This window comes from Fringilla coelebs, assembly GCF_963513975.1.
Source record: "Fringilla coelebs genome assembly, chromosome: 6".
In the NCBI taxonomy this organism is placed as follows: Eukaryota; Metazoa; Chordata; class Aves; order Passeriformes; family Fringillidae; genus Fringilla; species Fringilla coelebs.
In genome coordinates, this window is record NC_140034.1 from 52,895,027 (window position 1) to 52,914,898 (window position 19,872).

General features: G+C 45.2%; 2 protein-coding genes across 2 annotated transcripts; both read right to left on the reverse strand.

Annotated features, from left to right (window-relative positions):
• Positions 1-279: 279 nt before the first annotated feature.
• IVD (isovaleryl-CoA dehydrogenase) lies at positions 280-15,544 on the reverse strand. The gene is made up of 12 exons (XM_084207269.1): positions 15,394-15,544; positions 12,417-12,506; positions 11,196-11,247; positions 8,461-8,630; positions 6,947-7,040; positions 6,561-6,697; positions 5,939-6,035; positions 4,786-4,879; positions 3,554-3,635; positions 2,982-3,086; positions 2,264-2,336; positions 280-2,144 (listed from the first exon to the last, which is right to left on the reverse strand). The coding sequence occupies exons 1-12, from the start codon at positions 15,523-15,525 to the stop codon at positions 2,011-2,013; spliced, it is 1,260 nt and encodes a 419-aa protein (XP_084063395.1). The 5' UTR covers positions 15,526-15,544; the 3' UTR covers positions 280-2,010.
• A 324-nt stretch (positions 15,545-15,868) lies between these two features.
• Positions 15,869-19,872, reverse strand: KNSTRN (kinetochore localized astrin (SPAG5) binding protein; the record flags this gene model as incomplete). The annotated part of the gene is made up of 8 exons (XM_084207241.1): positions 15,869-16,000; positions 16,525-16,599; positions 16,727-16,779; positions 17,096-17,216; positions 18,265-18,352; positions 18,565-18,621; positions 18,766-18,898; positions 19,809-19,872. 8 exons carry the CDS (start codon positions 19,870-19,872, stop codon positions 15,869-15,871), a joined length of 723 nt encoding a protein of 240 aa, XP_084063367.1.

Consider the following 19,872-nt stretch of genomic DNA (forward strand, 5'->3'; position numbering starts at 1 on the left):
CTGGATGTGCTTTGGTGGGTAGCAGAGCCCCTCTGCTGGGGCCCCCCAAGAGCACAGGCCACTGCAAAACCTTATTTTATTAGTATAATATAAAGATTAACCCTCTTTTCCCCAAAAAAAGCTCTTCCATCCCTTTTCTGAGGCAGCTGCTGTGGAAGGGAGTGAGATTTGAATAACACAACCCTGCTGAGGATTTATGAATCTGTCCCTGCCCCTGTCCCAAGATCTGTTAGATATTGATTCATTTTACCTTCAACTCCAAGGTGCTGATCAGCCTAGAAAGTGAAGGCATTATTTATTGTGTGTATTAAAACCAGACCTCTCCAATGCTGAAGGACAGGTTTAAAAATCTCTGGGTTCTTTCTGCCTTAGAAAACCTTTTATTTTAACAACGTGAAACTCACACCATCCCATCAAGGCTCTGACACTCCCCTGAAAAGTTCCTCTGTCAGGAATGGAACTTAACAGTGATCCAGGAATAATTTTGTGACAAAAGACAAATGTCTGGTCACATAACTAAATTCTTACATCTGTGGACAGAAATGCACTGAGTATTTCCTGTATGAAGTGCACTTCAAGATTCACTTCCACAGCATTTTCAGACGCAGCTCAACAAAATATTCCTGACAAAGCACCTCTGTCCACCCTCTATCCAGAGATTTAGGATGAAAATTAAACCCTGGGATACTTTCTGAGCGACAGTCACCCACTGAGGCTGAATAAGTATGAAGCTTTGGAGGAAGGTGCTACCACCAGGACTTCAGAAGCTCTTTCTGACTCTTTGTGGCTTTTATAAACTCTTGGTGACCTACCTGGCAATCCAGAAAAGGGAACTGTCTTCAATCTGTGGCATTTTAAAATTCTAGTCTACTGTCACCTGGTATAGACAGGAGTCAACTATAACCAAAAAAATACACACACTTGAAGGTTAGTTTTGTTAAAACTGCTGGGAGCTGCCTACATGGCAATGGTTTAATTAACTGTTCAATCACATTTCCAGCAGCCCATTTCCATTTGTGATTCACACTTAAAGGCTGGCAGGATGCTGGGCAATTTCCTTTAAAAAGCTGGATAAGCCCCGATTTGCTGGATACAAGATGCACTGAGATCATTCACAAACACATTGCTCAGCTGCCCAGAGTTGGAGTGTGAGGACAGGCTTGGCCAAAACAACAACTTCCAGAGAGAACCAAACCCCAAAGAAAACAGCTTTTTCTGCCTGCTTCATTCACAGATGTCACAACACAGCTCTGAGGTGTTAACTTGTCCCGAGAGTGATGGATGGTGACGACTCTTGAGAGAATGACCTGGTGGGAGCAGTCAGTCAGCACAGCAAGGACTTGGGCCTGCACCCAAATAACTCCAGAAGCAGCCAGAGTAGGAAAGCTACAAATAGGAAAGGAATTCTGCAACGCAACACACATGGGATTTAAGTAGGTTTTAGGAATTAGCACCTAAAACGCTGCTTGTGCACAGATGACTTTATGCGTTCATGATAGCAACCCCACAATGTGGTTGGTGTCAAGTTCCCAAAATCAAACGTATTAATCCCATTGGAAGGTCACAGAAGGAAGTTTCACCTTCCAATGGTAACAACATGCTAAATTCCAACTGTTTAATGGCACTCAGGGCTTTTTGGTAAGAACAAAGTTGTTCCCTCATTGTCCATTTTGGTGGGTTTGGGTTGACCTTCTGTGTGCAGTGACTGCACACCCCTTGCCAGCCTGCCTGGTGGGGGGATGAACGTCTGCCTTGCAAAACTGAGAATCAACAACTCATGAACACCATGAATCAGGATGATCACAAAAGAGGAAAAACATTTCTTCTTCCATGTACCCTCTGATTCATTTTGTCCAAGCCCAGTCCAGCAGCATCTGTTCCCAGAGCAGACAGAAGGGACTCCACAGGTGACAAAGCTGGAATGGCAGGCAGGAAGAAGCCGAGTTGTGCGCTCCAGCCTCACGGTCAAGGCCTCATGGTGGTTGCGGTGCTGCCTCTGCACTGGCAGTGCTACTTGAAGGTAGCGTTGAAGGCCCTGCCGATGATGAGCCTGCGCACCTCGCTGGTGCCTGCCCCGATCTCGTAGAGCTTGGCGTCACGCAGGAAGCGCCCCATGGGGTAGTCATTGATGTAACCGTTCCCACCTGCCACACAAAAAAAGCCACAAGTCACTCCTTGTCCCTGATTTCAGGGCTGAGGGCGGTACAGCAGAGGGAAACGCTTTTGCACTGTGCTTGGCTCTGTCCAGCCATCAGTGACTCACCCAGGCACTGGATCCCATCTAGGGCCACCTGCGTTGCACACTCTGCTGAGTACAGGATCACTCCGGCGCAGTCCTATGGGACAGTCACAAAGGGACAGTCAGGAAAGGTGTCACCTGTCCATCTCTAGTCCCAGTGCTGCCCTCATGCTGCCATTACTCTACAGACACCTGCTAAGAACCCTGAACTACTTGATCACAAAGCACAGGGACAGAGAGCTCTAGCAGTGTCTCTGTTACTACAGAACACTCACGGCAGGTCTGTAAAGGCCACATGAAGACAGAAGAAGGAAAAAAATAAAAAGTGCACCAGAGAAGATGGCTGTGTCACAAAGGCCCATCAATCCCCCAGGAGGCCAGCATGATTTGCTTTGGGATGCAGAGTGTTTAACAGTGCTCCCACTGTTAAACACTCAACATCCTCCTCCACCAGAGGCATGGTGACAGGCGGAGGTGACAACACCTCTTAACAACTGCTACAGCCCTTACAACAACCAGGACATCTGTCTGGGCTTCCAATAAACACCTACTGCTGCTGCTACATCTCTTGCCTTGTAAAAGGAGGTTTGCTTCTAATTTGTGAGTGAAAAAAGGTACTTTGGGTGTGAAAAAAACACTCTTCAGGTTGTGGGGACTTGTTGTACAGAGGGGCCCACCAGCTGAGGCTCTGGGGCTGGATGAATTGCCCAGGACACATAGCCCAGGGAGGAGTTGAGCTCACCTTGGCGTTGTAGTGGCCCTGGTCACAGGCTTTGGCCACATTGTAGACGTACTGCCGGCAGGCCATGAGCCGCGTGTACATATCTGCCATCTTGCCCTGCATGAGCTGCACAGCCCATAGACAAGGAACATTAATTAACAAGAGTTAGGGGAACCACGCGTTCTCCAAAATACCTCAGAGGAACTGGACATGGGAGGAGACATGGACGCAGGAGATGTGAGGGAGTGGAGGTTCTGTTAAGCCACAGACCCCTAGATATCAGCTACAGTCCCATACCTACCAACAGCAATCTCAGGGGAGCAGGCTTAGAGGTCTTTCCACCTTCTTACCACATCATAGAATCCCAGGATTCCTTGAGTTGGAAGGGACCTTAAAGTTCCATCCAATTCCATCTCTTTGCCATGAGCAGGAACCTTCCACTAGCCCAGGCTGCTCATTACCACATCATGCAGCCCCAGCATAAACAGCAGGTCACCTTCTCCATGCAAAGCCCCCACCACAACAAAGCTCTCAGTCTTCTCAGTTTTAAAGAGAAAAGAAGACAACAAGTCCCAATTCCTTTTCTGCCTCACCTGGAAGTGACCAATTTTCTGTCCAAATGCTTCTCTGACATGCAGGTATGGAATTGCATGGTCAAGAACAGCTTGCATGAGCCTAAGAAGAGAAGAGGGAAAAGAGAAACAGTGGAACTATTAATTAACAATGATTTAACTTTGGAAACGTAACCCAAGGCAAAAAGGTTCTCATAGCTGAAGTGATACCCTCTGTCTTCTGACAGCTCCACTCAAACAAGGCCAAGAATAAAATCCAAAGGTCCCATATTTCTCCCCAGTGCTCATTTGAGACATCCTGTGGGAAGGTGTGACCTTTTAATTCAGGGGACTGAGATTTGAAGAGCTTTCTCATAACCAAAGCCAGGACAGGACAGTTTGTGCTCTTCTTACTTCCAGAGGCCCTCAACTCAAGGAATACCAGCCAATACCATAAAAAAAAAAAAGCACAAGTAAGAACAAGGAGGGGGAAAAAAATCCTCCTCATGCTTTGTGGAAGTTGATCTTTCCACAAGAGGATTAGCCCAGAGAGACCACTCAGAGGACAAAAGGACTGTGGGGTGCCAATAATTACTGGGGAGCTTAAGGATTGAATAAATGAAGAACAAACCAGTTTGGGAGTCTCTGGATAGTGTGTTAGATTCTAAGGAATTGATAATACAAATGTGCTGGTTATTCCCTGAGTAATAATGCAGGAATACACAAGCCAGCAACTGAGGACTGAAGCAGATTTAAACCTCTATAAATTTTTTTTTCCTTCAAGACCGATAATTTCCAAAGCCTACTCTGGAGGGTTAGTGGACATTGGCAGGCAGACTTGCCAACATTCTTTATGGCATTGCTACTCTCATCCCTTGCCCCTCATGTGGGGCTCCACAGAGATGCTTTCAAACTGGAAAACCACTGCATGAGGAGCTGAGAGCTCAAGGATGAGAGCTCAGAGCACATTTGAGTGAGCAGTGGCTGCTGAGAGGGTCCTGAGGACCTTCAGAGAGTCCAGTTGAGCAGCTGTGCTGGTGCTGGAGTTCTGTGCTGGTTTTGAATGGGACACCCAGCAGCCATAGGATCTCCTTACACCTTGCTTCCTTCCCACATCTGACCCAGCCTCTTCTCTTCTGCTGCCCCAGTAACCCAGTTCTCCATCCAGGATCCATCCTATCAAGAGCTGCAGGCCCTAAGGGATCCCCTCCAGGCTCGGTGAACACCAAGGACCCTTCTGGCCTTACAACCTACAAAAGATGACAATCCCTTACCCCAGGGGGCCCCCAGACAGCACGAGCCTCTCCAGGTCCAATCCACTCATCAGAACATAGACTCCTTTGCTCAGTGTCCCCAAGATATTTTCAGCTGCAAAGAGCAATGGAAAAGTGATTTATTTATGTGTAAAACTTAGACAAGCTGCTCACTGAGGGCCTGTGTTCACTGGGGAGAGGAGCAACCTGGGCCAGTGGCAGGTGTCCCTGCCCATGGTAGGGAGTGGGACTGGATGAGCTTAATGTTCCTTCCAGCCCAAACCAGCCTGGGATTCTATGAAAAATTACTGAATAGCCTGAAAAATTTCCTGGAAAAAACTGTTTCAGCTTCCAAAGCCAAAGATCAAAGCCAGAGTGCCAAGTGCATTAACTTCCAACCCTGCAGTGATGGATGTGGTTCTCCATGTCATCATCCTCTTTCCACAAGAACATACTGTTCCCTGTGGATGACTCCTGGGACATGATCAGAGCACCGGGGCACTGGCCTTGATGATTTCAGGGTGGAGAGATCCAACACAGTTAGAAATGTTAGGTTTCAGCTGAAACTCTTCCACTTTAGCTTTTGAAGGTGTATATGGGGAGCAGGAGAGCTCCTTGCTCTGCAAATGTGCAATCAGGATTTTTATGATAAGATATCTTCTCCATTTGCTCTAGAATGGTTGGAATTTTTCTATCAACAAAAATTGCCACTGGAATAACAAATACTGCTATTACAGAGGCCTCTGTTGTGCTAACTAACAGGCGAAAGGATGTCCATTTCCAGGCCCTTGAAGAACTCAGAACTGAGTTACAAAAGCCCGTTGGAAAGTCTCCAGTGAAAAAACCTCTAGAGCAAAGTAGCTCACCTCCATACAAGAAAGGAGCTCTAATGGAAACAAGTTTCTTGGGAAGCTTCAACAAGGCTTTGCAGAAGCTGTGGTTAAGAACTAGGTCCATGAGGGTGAAAGAGCAGTGACCTGACAAACGATGTGCTCCCTCCCTGCAATCCAGCAGATTGCATTTTTCCAGTACCATCAGCTCCCTCAGAGGCTGCCAGAGAGGAGATAAGCATCTGCAAAGCCCTCCAGGTCACAGGCTGAACATGCGTATAATTAGTGATCCAATTTATCAGATCAAGAACACAGGAAACCACCATGATTTGAACCCAACTCACCAGGGACCTTGCAGTCTTCAAAGATCAATTCACAGGTATTAGACCCTCTCATTCCCAGCTTATCCAGCTTCTGGGCTGTCCTGAAACCTGGCATTCCCTGCAAAGTCAAGGCAGTAAAAATATATTTCACATCTCAGTTCCAACAGACTGCAAAAGATATCATGAGAGATCTGTGAAATTCCCCTGACCACAGGAACATGTGTAGGGTGCTAGGAGGGAGATAAAGTGAGTTAAGAACAAGACCAGGTCTCAGTGCAAGTGCAGAGAAAGCAAATGGACAGAGAAACACAGACATATGAACCCTGTGCACCCATTTTCTAATGCACATAAACAGCAAATAAGTAAGTTATTTGGACAGCTGCCAACACAGGCTCTCCTACAGCAAGGGTTGGAAACTCTGCCAGTTACTGAACTGTTCTAATAATGAAATTAGGTCCATCAGAAGGTTTACTGATCTCAGATATTGTTTTATTAAAGGTTTCTTTCCTGCCTGAAAGGCAGAAAGTAGTTTGTCTTTGAGGAAGAGGGTGGCAGCTATGGAAGGAAAACCAGCTGACTTCCAAATGAGGCAGTTAAGATGAAGGATTCTGCTTTAAAACCGTGTGGGAATGACCAAACCTACCTTCTCCACGATGAAGGCAGTTATGCCTTGGGAGGCCGGAACAGCATTCATGTCAGTTTTAGCATAGACTATGAGAACATCTGCATCTGGCCCATTGGTGATCCAGAATTTGTTCCCATTCAAAACAAAGAAGTCTCCTGGAAGCCAAGAGATGAGATCTGTTAGCTCATGACAGCAACACTGGTATTTCCCACTCCATTTATTCCCTAACAGGCTTCCCAGATTCACTTAGGTTGGAAAAGACTTCCAAGATCGAGTCCAGCCTTTGGCCTATCACCACCTTGTGAACCAGACCAGAGCACTGAGTGCCATGGCCAAATGTTCTTTGAACACCTCCAGGGATGTGGCCCCCAGCAACTCCCTGGGCAGCACAGGACAGGCTTTACCTTTCTTGTCTGCTTTCAGCTTCATGGACACAACATCAGAGCCAGCATTTGGCTCGCTCATGGCTAAGGCTCCAATGTGCTCCCCACTGATTAGCTGGAAGAAAGGATAAATATTAGCAAAAGATGAAGACCAGGAGCATGGTTTGTGTTCTCTCTTTAGCCCCCTGGCCTGTTTTCCCGCACTGAACCTCCACAGTCGCTGTTCTCTGCAGGAACTCAAACAAGAGCTGCTGTTCCCGGCATAGCCCGAGCAAGGAGCTCCCCTGCACTGCACGACGGAACAGAACCAAATCCCAGAGGGATGAGAAGGGTGACTCAGCTCTGTCTCAGCTACACAAGCACAGCCCTGCTTGCACAACATATGAGGAAGGTGCCAAGGAACCATGCAGGCAGCCATATGCCTGTCCCCAGCTCCTGCCTGGGCTTTCTGCTGCCCTTTTACACAAACGGGAGCTGGTGAACAGAAAAGGCCAATGTGGGGGTGAAAAGTGATGGGAAAGTTCTCTGCAATGCTCTTACGGCCCAGTTCCCCCACACTCGCCCCACAACAGCAGATGGACCCTCCTCCTGTGCCTGCTCACACCAGGCTCTGGCAGAGCTGTTGCTTCTGCTTCACTGTTATTTCATCCTGCCCATTTCTCCTTGCCTTTTTTTTCCCTCCCTGTGTTCTTTTATCCATATTCTCCTCCTTTTGATCTCTACTTTTTTCTAAAAAGACAACTCAATGCTTAAGATACATTCAACCAATTCAATCCATCATTGCATTGCTACAGAAGTCCCCATGAAGTGCTCAAATCTAGTTAAGCACATTTAAAGTGCTCTGTCAGGAGCCTAAACAAGTCAGAGCTGAAATGACTTCGCATCTCATTGAAAGGCAGAGAATGAAGCATGAAAATACACCTGAAGAAGGAGGACAGTTGGGGTTACCCATTGGCAGGCTGCACAGTGCTTTGAGGAAGTGACACTGTACTTTGCACGTTGTTTAAATCAAGTTTCTTGTGCTGATAATTTCACTGATAATCTCAGTAGCTGGGATTCAATGTGCTCATTATTTTTATATGCATTTAAAAACAGAAATCTAATTAATGCACTTCTGAGTTGCAACATCAATGCCCCAAGTGATGATGAAGTTTCACATGTAGTTAATTAACTGCCAAAACAAGCATTTGGGCAGTGAGAAATGGAGAATATAAAATAGAAAAGCAGTGACTTTCATTCGGAGATCTCAAAGTGATTTGGGAATTTGAAAGAATATTCTCCAGTGTCACCTCAAAGCCTCCCTTAGTAACACAGCTCCAGAGAGCTGGGCTGTGCTGCCTGCAGACAAGGAGACGGGCACGGGATGAGGTCAATATGGATTAATAGGATAAAAACTGACAAGCCAGAGAAGGGCAAGTTTGGCATGTTCAGTATTTCCTAAGGTTTGGTCACTGAAATCTGCTGGTGCTTAAGATGTCATCCTTGCAGCCAGGACCCAAATGCTTTCCAGGGTTGCCCCTCCTCCAGCCACATACCTTGGGCAGGTACTTGTGCTTCTGGGCCTCGTTGCCGTTGCGCACGAGCTGATTGATGCACAGGTTGGAGTGGGCCCCGTAACTGAGCCCCACGGACGCTGACGCTCGGGAGATCTCCTCCATCACCAGCACGTGGTCCAGGAATCCCAGCGCAGATCCACCATATTCCGCTGGGAAGAGAGGAAAAAGCTCATGTTACCCACCACGTGCACAAGATCCCAGGGCTGGGCTCAGTCTCCAATGAAATCCAAGACACTGAGAATGCTTCTGGGTTTGACTGTTGCCATCCCTGAGCTGGGCACTTCTGGCTTTCTCCATCCTTTCTGAATTTCATTTTTCCCATCTTAAAGTCACAGGGATATTTTGTCTTCAGCATAATCCATAATTGACCCGTGCATCATAGTTTATATGCAGAATGTGCACAAGGATACATCTTGAAGATGCTACTGACACTGAGTAATAATGAGTCCTTCTTACCAACCTTAGTATTATCACAAAGATTAAATCACCAAGTTGCAACCTCCTTAAGGTGAGAACGAAGGAACACAGGCAAGGTTTGTAAAATCCATGTATGTTTGCCCCTAAACAAGTGAGGAATTGTCAAGCTGCTCAAAAATGTGACACTAAGAACTTTTCTAAGCCTACAAATGTGCAGGACACCAGAATTTTGATGACTGGCCAACTGAGAACGAGAATGATCCATAAATGTAATTCATCAGTGATAAGCATGTAGTTTTCAAGAGAGGAAGAAGTGAGACAGAGCAGCACTGAGACCCCAGCTAGGCACATGGAGTTGAGCCTAAAATTAATAGTAAAGATTAAAATCACACAGTAGAACAAGGAGAGAGATGGCAGGTAAAAAGAGAAGGCCTTGAGGAGGCAACAGCCTACATCAATATATACACATGTACCTCTAAACACATTTGTATACACAAATACAGTCACCTCCCAACTAAAAGCTTTGTTCTGCAGGTAGGAAGCAAGTGGTTGTACTGCTAAGAAAAGCACTACAACAGGACATGAATGCCAAGAAGCAGCTGGGGAGATAAGCTGGGAGAACTTACTCGTCATCAATGTGGAAGCTGCAAGCAAAAGCAACAAGGTAAGAGCAAATCTTTGTCTGTGCCCAGAGTGACTAAAAAGCACAGCTCCAAGGGGTTGCTGTCCCAAATTCCTCAAATTAACACCACAGCCGCTAGCATCACACACAGCCTTTCCTCCCATGTCTCTCATTTTGACTCCTGCTTTTATCTGCAAGGGCCTTTATCCTTTAAAATCTCTCCCTACCCCCTACCCAAGTTTAGCGGTTTGCTGTCAGTATCACAAAAGATGGGCTTAGCAATTTTTCATGTATGCCAAAACAAGGGAGTTTTTAATGAATTCCTATATAATGGTTGGGTTTGATGCTTACCTCAAGAAAGGTGAGGTAACTGTGAGCAGCACAAATCTAGGATTGCTTTGCACTGCAAGAGGAACAGGAAAATGATCCTGCCAGACATCTCCTCATATAACACTAACCATGGTGTGATTTCAGATAATGCTGTGCTTTCAAAGCTACTCTTTGTATATGATATGCCTGTATTATCATTCCATGGAAACGACATATTTACATTTCTTCACTTTGCACTTTATAAAACAAATGGAAAGTTACAAACACCACAGTTATCTTAGTTTTAGGAAGAAAACAAAAAGCACTCAAACATGCCATTTAATTGTGTACACCCTCCTAAGATTCCACACGATCTTTACTCCTAAATCCCACTCTCCTCCAACAAAACCCACATCAATAAAGAAACACGCAACTCCACAATCCAAAATAAAGTGAAAAATCCTGAGCATAGGAGGATTTGAGAGGTAAACCTTTGAGGAAATCAAGAAGGACAGGACTCATGAGGGGATGGCTTATTTATAGTGTGGGAAACTGCTGTAAGCCTCAGGCACAACATCAAAGAAGAAAAAAGGTAAGAGTGAGGAAAAACAGGAGCAGCAGTAAATGGGGAAGAGGAGAGAGAGAAAGCAGAAATGCAGAGTCTTTCAGCACTGAAAGCGAGGCAGAGGCATTATTCCGACACATTGCTATTCAGCTGGATTCTGCAGAGCCTTTGCACAGCCACATCCAGAAAACAGACTTTTCCATGGGGAAAGAAAGGCCCCATCAGACGCTTTTCTCCACTAAGGGCTTCTCCTCATTACCCTGCCTTGGTGCATTCAGCACGATCACACTCATCTATAACACTCATCACAACACTTTTCACTAACCTGCACAAGGCTGAATAAGATTTCCCCTGATTTTTTTCCGACTGGTTGGCTGTGGTCACTCCCTATTAGTTATCCCAGCTTCTCAGGGCATTATTTTAGACCCTTTAACTTCTCCCATTACAGATGGATATTTGTTCTGGGATACTTTTACCTCTAGCTCTTATTCTTCAAAACTTGTGTCATATTAGAAAGGCACAAATACGTTTAAGCTACATATGTTACATCTGGAGAGACCATTCCTGAATAGTGCTTTTAAATTGTGAAAGGCATTTTGTCTAACAATGAAAAAGGATCCAAAGTCAGAGAAGAAGAAAAACAGTTGAGAAAGAGTTTTTTTTAAACACAAAGATAGGACAAAATGGATGCTACATCACAGACAAGGAAGGCTGTTGGGAACTGGAAAGTGAGAGTTTAAGTGGTCTCTCATTTATTTGAAGTATCACCCATCAGAAAGCAAAAGATCGAAAGAAACGTACCAGGGGCTGTGATTCCCAGAACTCCCAGTTCTCCAAGTTTCTTCCAAAAGTCCTATAAATACAGAAAAAGCAATCAGCCCAAACTGGCAGTCTAGGCATCAGCATAACAAGTTTCCCCAGGTAGTTCACTGGACACATCCCCCAGTGCAGCTCCATCCTTGGAACTGAGAAACCACTCAGATTTAAGGACTAGTTACGCTACACATGGGAGGAGTTTGTGGAATTCAGTGAAAATTCATATGCCTAAATTTAATTCTGGAAGGACACCTCCTAAGATTTGACTCTTTGCCCACTCCAATGAAAATTTTTGTGTAACAATATAAACTATCCATTACCAAAACCCTGGAAATAAGAAACTTTAAAACTCTTCTGGTAAAACAGGAGCTGGCAACTAAAGCCAAGTAATCATCCTTGGGGGAGATTAAAAAAAATGGGAATGCTACAGCCATGACAAAATGCAGTAGCAAAGGATGTTGTCACCAGGGAGGCCCACACGTGTCCTGGTGGGGCCATCTCTCTGCTGCTCCTTTCCTCTGCTATGTGGTGGACACATAGGTGAGTGCTACTCACGTGGCCTTGGTGTCCGGCAATAATTATCAGAGACTTCAAAAAGTATCATACAATAGCAATGGATGACATCTGGAATGCCAGGCTAAATTTATACACTTCACTTCAAAGCTGCACATACATCCCTGGAAATGTCAACATCAGAGCTCTAGGAAATGCTGGCAGATGTTTAGAGCTTTTTGAGTCTTGTGGAGCTTATAAAAACCAATAGTCAGATCTCTAATTTCCATCAATCAAAGCACCCTGTGGCACAGGATTTGTTGGGTTTATTAGAAAGGCAGGTTTCAGCATTTGTACGCAATATTTTCACAGCAAATCTGAAGAGGAAATTCATGTCCAAGAAAGGGACTGAGCCAGGAGTATACAAAGCACATTTGGGGAAGGAGCCAGAACAGACAGGCAGGAATCCCATGATAAGAATCCAAATGAGACCATTATCAATCTTCATTATGAATATTATCTCTGGGTTCTGCCCCAGGTTGCTGAAAGTTGGTAACAAATGCTAAAACAGGAAATCAAAAAAAGGCTTTTCTCTGTGGCTTTTAAGTTTGAAAAGTTAATGCACATGTTCCTGTGGAGTAACTTGGGATTGCCCGGACTAAAGCAGAGATCAAAGCCCAGAGAGGCTTTCAGAACCACACATGAAATACTTGCCCGCATGCCTTTGAAATCATTTTCCTGGTCAATCTGTTGGGCCTTTGGAGCCAAATGCTCTTGGCAGAACTTTGTCATGGTCTGTCTAAGCTGGGAAAAGAGGAGAGGAAAAACACATCCATTACACCTCAGCAATATATTGTCATCTTCTTCACCTGGTTCTGCCAACATTCTCTCACCAGGCCACTCCAGCATCCCAAGCCCAGAAGCACAAGACCATAAGGAAATCCATGGTTCAGGTTACTGGCTGAAATACCACATCAGAGGGTCATTTCTTCAGTTCTTTAGAAAGGACCTCATGTATTTTAGTCCCTCTCAGCATTTAACCTTAATTGTACCCTGACACGAGAGAACGTTCCTGAACTCCTGCCTGCACTGGGGTTTCAGGCATATTTTTGGGCAGGGAACTTTGCAAGCTGATGAACTGAGTTTATAATGTGCTAACCCCATCCCATAGCTGCTTACAGCATAATTTCATGGTGGGCAGATGCCTGCAATAAGCAGGGATACTAATTAAAACATGTTTGTGGGTCAAACTAGAACTACATTATCTACCTTATTACCTTCTACAGCAGGGAAATTTGATAGAGCCAGGAATGTTCATTGATCCAAGTGTTAAAAACTCAAGATATTTTCTAAATTTTATACTCTGACCACTTACATGTATGCTACAGAAGTCTATAAGCATACTAACAAAATATATACAGTATCTTACATGTTTTTAACAGGAAGATTAAAAAATTTGGTCTTGATTTTATGGTAGAATTGAACAATTTTTTAAATTTTTTTTTCTTTAATCTCACACATTAATTCTGATGAAGCAACAGTTTCAGAGACTGAAACCCTGAGTTGTTAAACCAGAACCTGTATAAGGGGCAGGAACAACAAACCAGAATATGCCCACCCTCCTCTGCCTTTCTCTGACCACCAAAATGTAAGCATCTTCTTTTTTACAACTGAGAAGATATGTTAAATTTCCACAGCCACACAGACCCTGGATTCCAGTACTAGCAAACGAGCTTTCTCCCTATTGCTAGATTTATAAACCTAAAAAGAACCCCACAAGACATTAGATATCTTTCCACTGCAACAAAGCTGACTGCATTACACTTGAGCAAAGAGCTTAAAATAAATTAAGACAAGCTTAAAACCATAATAAAAAAAGTCTTAATCAATTAGAGATTGAGGATGAAGTCAGACAGGCAGCCCTGACGCCCTAAACCAGTTTATAACAGTTATATTGCTTTAATTCATAATTTCACTAATATTACTGAAGATTATTTCTGATTTTTTTTTTCTTTTTAGCTTTTCCATCAGACAAGATGAATATTTTACATCTTCTTTTACATCTGCTGAATATAATAGTACAAAGAAATGTCAGTTTGAGCTGATAAGGCCATAAACATGAACACAGTCATGGTAAGGGATAATTCTGTAGCAACAAAGAAGAACAAGGAAGTTTATTTTGCACATCCATATGCTACACCATCAGAATTGTCTGGAAAGTGAGGCTGTAGCTCCAGTGTTTCACTGGCAGGAGCCTGTGTGGAACAGCCCTGGGAAGACACTGCCCTTCACTCCAAGCCCTGGGGCAGAAGGGAATACATTGGAATAGTCAGCACTTGGCTGCTGTTGCACACAGAAAAACATAGCAAAGCTAATGATCAGAGAACGTTCTGAGCTGGAAGGAACCTACACGGATCATCAGCCTGTTGGAAATGATGTAGCTTTCCTGACTAATTTTTCATTAGCTGTTTTTATAAACTGTAAGCATGTCCACTTGTAGTCAGCATTAGTTAAGTTCCTTTTTCACAGACATTTATTGATACTTTGATCATTCAATCACTGAAACCTTAAGTTTGCTACAACTAATCCAATAAACAAAGCCTGAGGGAGTTGAAGATTGGACACCTGGGATCTTAAATTAATTGGGATCTTAAATTTAGGGACCTTCAAAGATAGGTTGGAATAACCAGAAGACACAGATGAAACTGAAGCCTAGAAAGCTGGCAACTCCCAATTTGAGAAAAAATGATAAAAGCACTGAAGAAAGTGGGCCAGATTAGCATGAAGAGTGAGAAATCAATAATTAATAGAGGACAGAACACTAATTAATAAAGAGAATGATGCAACTTAGAACCAATAAACTTTTGTTTGCTAAATATGTGTAAGTGAAAAAGTTTTGTGTTTTGGGTTGGCGTGGAGGTCAGAACTTTGTCAGCCACACAGACACCTCTTGGTCAAGAATAAAGTAATGCCTTACTCACCAACACTAAAGACAGTGTAAGAGTCTTATTTTTCCCAGCATTTTCAGAGCTTTTTGGTAAAAAGTGCAACTCCCAGCCCTGCACAGGAAACCCCAACAATCTCACCCAGTGCCTGAGAGCACTGTCCAAATGCTCCTTGAGCTCTGGTAGCTTTAGCGCTGTGATGATTCCCTGGGGAGCTGTTTCAGTGCCTGACCACTCTCTGGAGGAAGAGCCTTCTCCCAATACCCGGCCTAAATCTCCCGATCCAGCTCTTGCCCTTCCCTAGATTCCTGTCACTGGTCACCAGAACAGAGATGTGCTGCCCCTGCGGGTCCCTTTGCAGGAAAGCCGTATCCTGCAATAAGTTCCAAGAATTATCCTAAATCTTTAAGCGCCCCATTGGGCAGGAGAACAAGCTGGGAGAGCTGCAACACTTCTTTTGGGAGGATGTGCCGCGACCCCACCGAAGTGTTCCTTTGACGATCACGTTTCTGACGACTGTCGCCTATCCAACAGGCCCCAGGAGGAGGCCGGGGCCGTTCCCTTACGCAGGGCGGCGTTCCGTGGCGAGCCGCGGGCCGGGCCGGGCGGTCACTCCCGCGGGCCGCGTGTCCGGGGGCGCCGCGCCCCCGCCGCGCGCGCAGGGATTGGGCGGCCCGCCCCGGCCGCGGCCAATCGGCGCCCGCCCGCCCCGCCACTCCCCCGCGCTCGGCGCGGCCCGCCCGTACCTGGCGCTGCTCGGCGCTCAGCCCGTTCACCGTGTCGTCCACCGCCAGCCCCGCGCCGCCGCGCCGCGGCACCGCCAGCGCCCGCCACCGCCGCGCCCCGGCCGCCGCACGCCCCAGCACCGCCGCCGCCATGGCCGGTCCCCGCCGCTGCCCCGCGCGCAGGCGCGGCCCGACCCCGGAGCGCCCCGCCCCGCCCCTGCGCCCGCCCCCCGGCGCGGCCGCGGCAGAGCCCACGTCCTTGGAGCACCTTTAATGAACTAAACCCACGAACACCCGACACCGGAGCAGAGCGGCGAACGCCCGACACAAGGCTGAGCGGCCATCGCTGCTGCCTCAGCCCCCCGTCCGTCCCTACCCCGCCGGGGAGCAGCCACCAGCCTGGCGTTTTGATCACCAAACGCAGGAACCAGGCTTGACAAATAGGGACCGCTGAACTAGGGGTGAAACAGCAAAAATCCCAGTCCATCCTCGTACTTCACATTGCCAGGAGCTTTCCCAGCGCTTCAAGTATGGCTTTCCATTCCTTAATTTGAGCTTGGAAGTAGGAGTGCTTCTCCAGGGCATGTTGGTTCTCCTCTTGTGCTGATTTCCACTTGGCCATGGCTGTCTGTGGAGAAGTCAGTGCACACCACGTTTTACTAACACCAGAGTAAGGAACAGAAAAGCCAAGTCCTAAAGCATCTGAGTTCTTCCTCCTAAACTAAGTCTGGGATTTCTTTTACCTTGATTGCTTGAGGAAAACATAAATTTATCTATGGCCAAAATTTAGGAAGTCTCCTATAACAATTATATTTTAGCTCTAGGGCTTCTTATCAAGAATTGTAGAACTGTAATTTAATGACTATTTCGGTCTGTATATCGATAATTATTGAAGCCACTTGTGCTTGCATACTTCTCAGCTCCCCCAGAGATTACCCAGGGTCACTGCTCTGCAGCAGTTTAATTCAAATGCTCTGACTTCCAGAATAACAACCAGGCTGGTGGATTCCTCTATTTAAAAGGGGAGTAACAGCTTCCTTAACAAGTGTGTTTATATTAAAAGAGGAATACTGCAGGTTTTCATCTGGCTCATGTGGAAGAGGAGCAAAATATGAGGGCCTGGTGCTTACTGCCTGGTTGAGTCAGTCTTACCTCAAGCATCTCCTTCTCCTTTGCAACTCTGTGACAAAATAGCATCAATTCTTCTGTGACCTTGTTAGTTAGCATCTGAAGAGTCAAAAGGAAAATGACTTTTAATATGATGCAAATAAATGTGAGTCTCAGCTGTTCCTGCATCAGGAGAGAAGGGTAGGGGCACACAGACCCCTCAAAGCCCATTTCAAGCTTTTCTTACTGTTGTCTTTTCCCGGCAAGCACGTGTCTCTTTCTCCTCCTCTATGTTGCTACCTGTAAGGAATTCAGGAGGTGCATTAATGAACCTCAAATAGACACATAACTCTAAGAACAAACAGCTTTTCAAAGTGACTTTCTACAGTATGAAATATTAAGTTAGTTTATCCAGGCCAGGGCTTACTACAGGAAGCAGTTCTTTCTCTTAAGCCACAAAAAACTCCCCCAAACCCCCAAATATTGGAATTCCAGCAGTGTTCCCTAAAAAGGGAAGCACGGTCCAAATTTCTTATGAATAGTCACAACAGAAGGAAAAAAAAACAACATTCTGGAGAATGAGTACCAGAATGTAAGCAAAGTGCAAACTCCTTACCAGGATTGATGTTTCTGCTTTCTAAAATCGTCATGCAAGTCTCCTGAATTTTCTTGAGCTTCTCAACTTCATGGACCAGCCTCTTGTTCTCCTTCTTTAGCTCCCTTAACTTGAGAGTGCCCTGGTTAACACAGGTTGTAAGTGAGGCAAGTTCCCAAGGAGATTTTCTTCTCCTCAGTAATACTGACACTAACTTCACGATACTGCACTTGGCACCAAGAATCAGACATTGCCTTCTGTCTCTACCAGCACAGCAAATTAGGCTGTTGCAGGTCCTTGCTCCTGCTTCTTGACAGGATTAATAAATTTATTACATCCACACACCAGAGCAATTACTAGAAAAATCTGATCATGGACGAATTCCTTTTAGGCAACTCTATCTTTTCTTGTGCTCCCTCTCATTTATATAAACAATGCACACACTGAGGAGCATATAAATATTGTAAAGAAAAGGGTGTCTTAGGTCTTTAAGCCATGGCATTATTCCCTACACAATCCAGATATTACCAGGCAATTGGATAAGCTGATCAGCCTCCCAAGTTTAATGCAATTCTCCAAGAGGATCAATAAGTATATGGATTAGGGTGATGTGTCTGATAGTGTCAGAAGCTCTGGGAACATTTCATAGGAAGTTTCAGAAGCTCTTAAGAAAATCAAGCTATGAGATAAGAGGAATGACCATCCCACAGATTGAGAACTGGAAAATAAAGTGAGATTTTACAGCTCTACGTTACCAGGTGGGCCTCCTGTACATGACGGAAGTGGTACTAAGCATGTCCTAGAGATATCTCTGAGAGCCAGGGAATAACAAAATGCCAATTCTGACTCTAAACCTGATTCCACAAAATCAGGTTTGTTTGAAACAGAAGTCCTTGAACAGTCCCAGCTCTCTCAGCCTTTCTTTCAGTCCCTTAACCATCTCTGGGGCCCTTTCTTGGACTCTGTCCAGTACATCCATATCTCTTTTTTACCAGGAGCCCAGAACCAGACAAAATATTCCCAGTTTGGCCTCCCCAGAGCTGAGCAGATGGGAAAACAACTTGCAGAAGAATACAAAGACATTCTGATGAAGACAAGAAAACAAGCAAGACAATCCTTAACATGACCCTGTATGGATGAGAATACAGAAATTACTCAACAATTTATTTATTTTTCTCTTCTATCCTTACCTCTGCTCTTGCTAGTTGTTGTTTGAGTGTTTCCACCAACTGATTCTTGTTTTTCAGCTCTGCTTCTAGTTGGTATCTGCTGAGAGGGCTGTGGAGTTAAAGAGCAAAGACTCAGAGGCAAAAATACCAGTGTTGCTCACCTCCTAATTTCTCTTTCCCCTTTTTTAAGCATTTGTTCTAACCAACAGATTTAATTAGCAAACTTTGCAGGAAAGCTGCACATGGGTGAGAGCTCATCACCAGCCTTCACAGGAGAACACCACAGCACTAGGACAACTAACAGAGATGGGAGGCACATACCGTCTTGCCACTGTCTTCTTTGAAACTGGTTCCACTTTCTTCTCAGACTTAGGCAACCTTAAAAGAGAGATAAAATACAATTATCAGAAGACTACAATGTTCTTGCAGATCACCAAGCCTGTTAGTTTGACAAAATGTCCAAAATGAGCCATCTTTAGGACATCTGCCAAATAAATCCATCAGTATTTTGCTTTGATTTACCCTTGGTTTGCAGGCTTGAAGACACTGTCTGCTGGAACATTTGAGGCAAAGTGAAGACTGGGAACCACGCTGAGCTCTGGCTCTGATGTTTTGCTGACACATTTTCTCTTTGAAGGAAAATTCATTTGCAATTCTGTGAGAAAAAGACAGCTGTGAAAACACCACAGACCAGAAGTAGCCTCCTTTAAGGTCTCTTAAGCCTTTGAGGTAAAGCAGTTATATCTGGCTAGAATGGAGACTTCTAGGTAGAAGTAGAAGTAACTAAGAATAGACCTCAAATTTCACCCAGGACCAAGGGGCCAGAATAAGCCACAAACAGGTCAGATGTAGGCAGTGTTAAAATACAATTACCAGGCTAGCACTAATGAGAGTTTGAAATGATAGTACACAATAAAGAAGGTCTCAACATCAAGCAGACATTGTGCCACAAGGTTGTTGTTCAATATTGGAAGCAAAACAAGCACAGCCCACATGGAATTCTGTTAAGAGACCTCCAAATTTTGCTACAAGTGAATAGCTACTAAAATAACATAGAAAACTAGCTTTTTTATCTAGAGTTTATTTCTCTTAAATCCCAACTGCTTAAGTATATAAAACTTTGTTCACTCAGTGGGTTTAGGAAGTTGCTTTTTCTCCCTTAAGTAGTTTTCAAATTAAACACCCATGAGTGCATTTACATTAGAGCAACGCGGAGTTTCCACCGATACAGCCCAGCTCCCATGTTTTTAACACTAATCCTGGGTGCGTCCCGCTTATGAAATGCTATTAAGTGCTATAAACAGCATTAAAAGACTTAGAAAAGTACTGTGAATGAAGTATCTTTCGCTGCCTTCAGCCGGTGCAGGGTACATGCAGCAGGCTGAGCGTTAACCTAAGTCCTAAAGAGGGACCAAACAGTGGAATAAAGCTTCTAATCAGATTTTGGAACAGCCATCACGTAGCCACGCAGCGATGGAGCTCCCTAACGCCGGTGCTCCGCTGCACCCCTCGACCGAACCTCGCCAGCCGTGACCCCCGGGTGCCCAGCCGTGCCCCGCACTCACCTGCGGACGGCTCGGGGCGGTGGAGCCGGGAGTGCACGGGGATGCGGGAGAGCCGCCGGTCCAT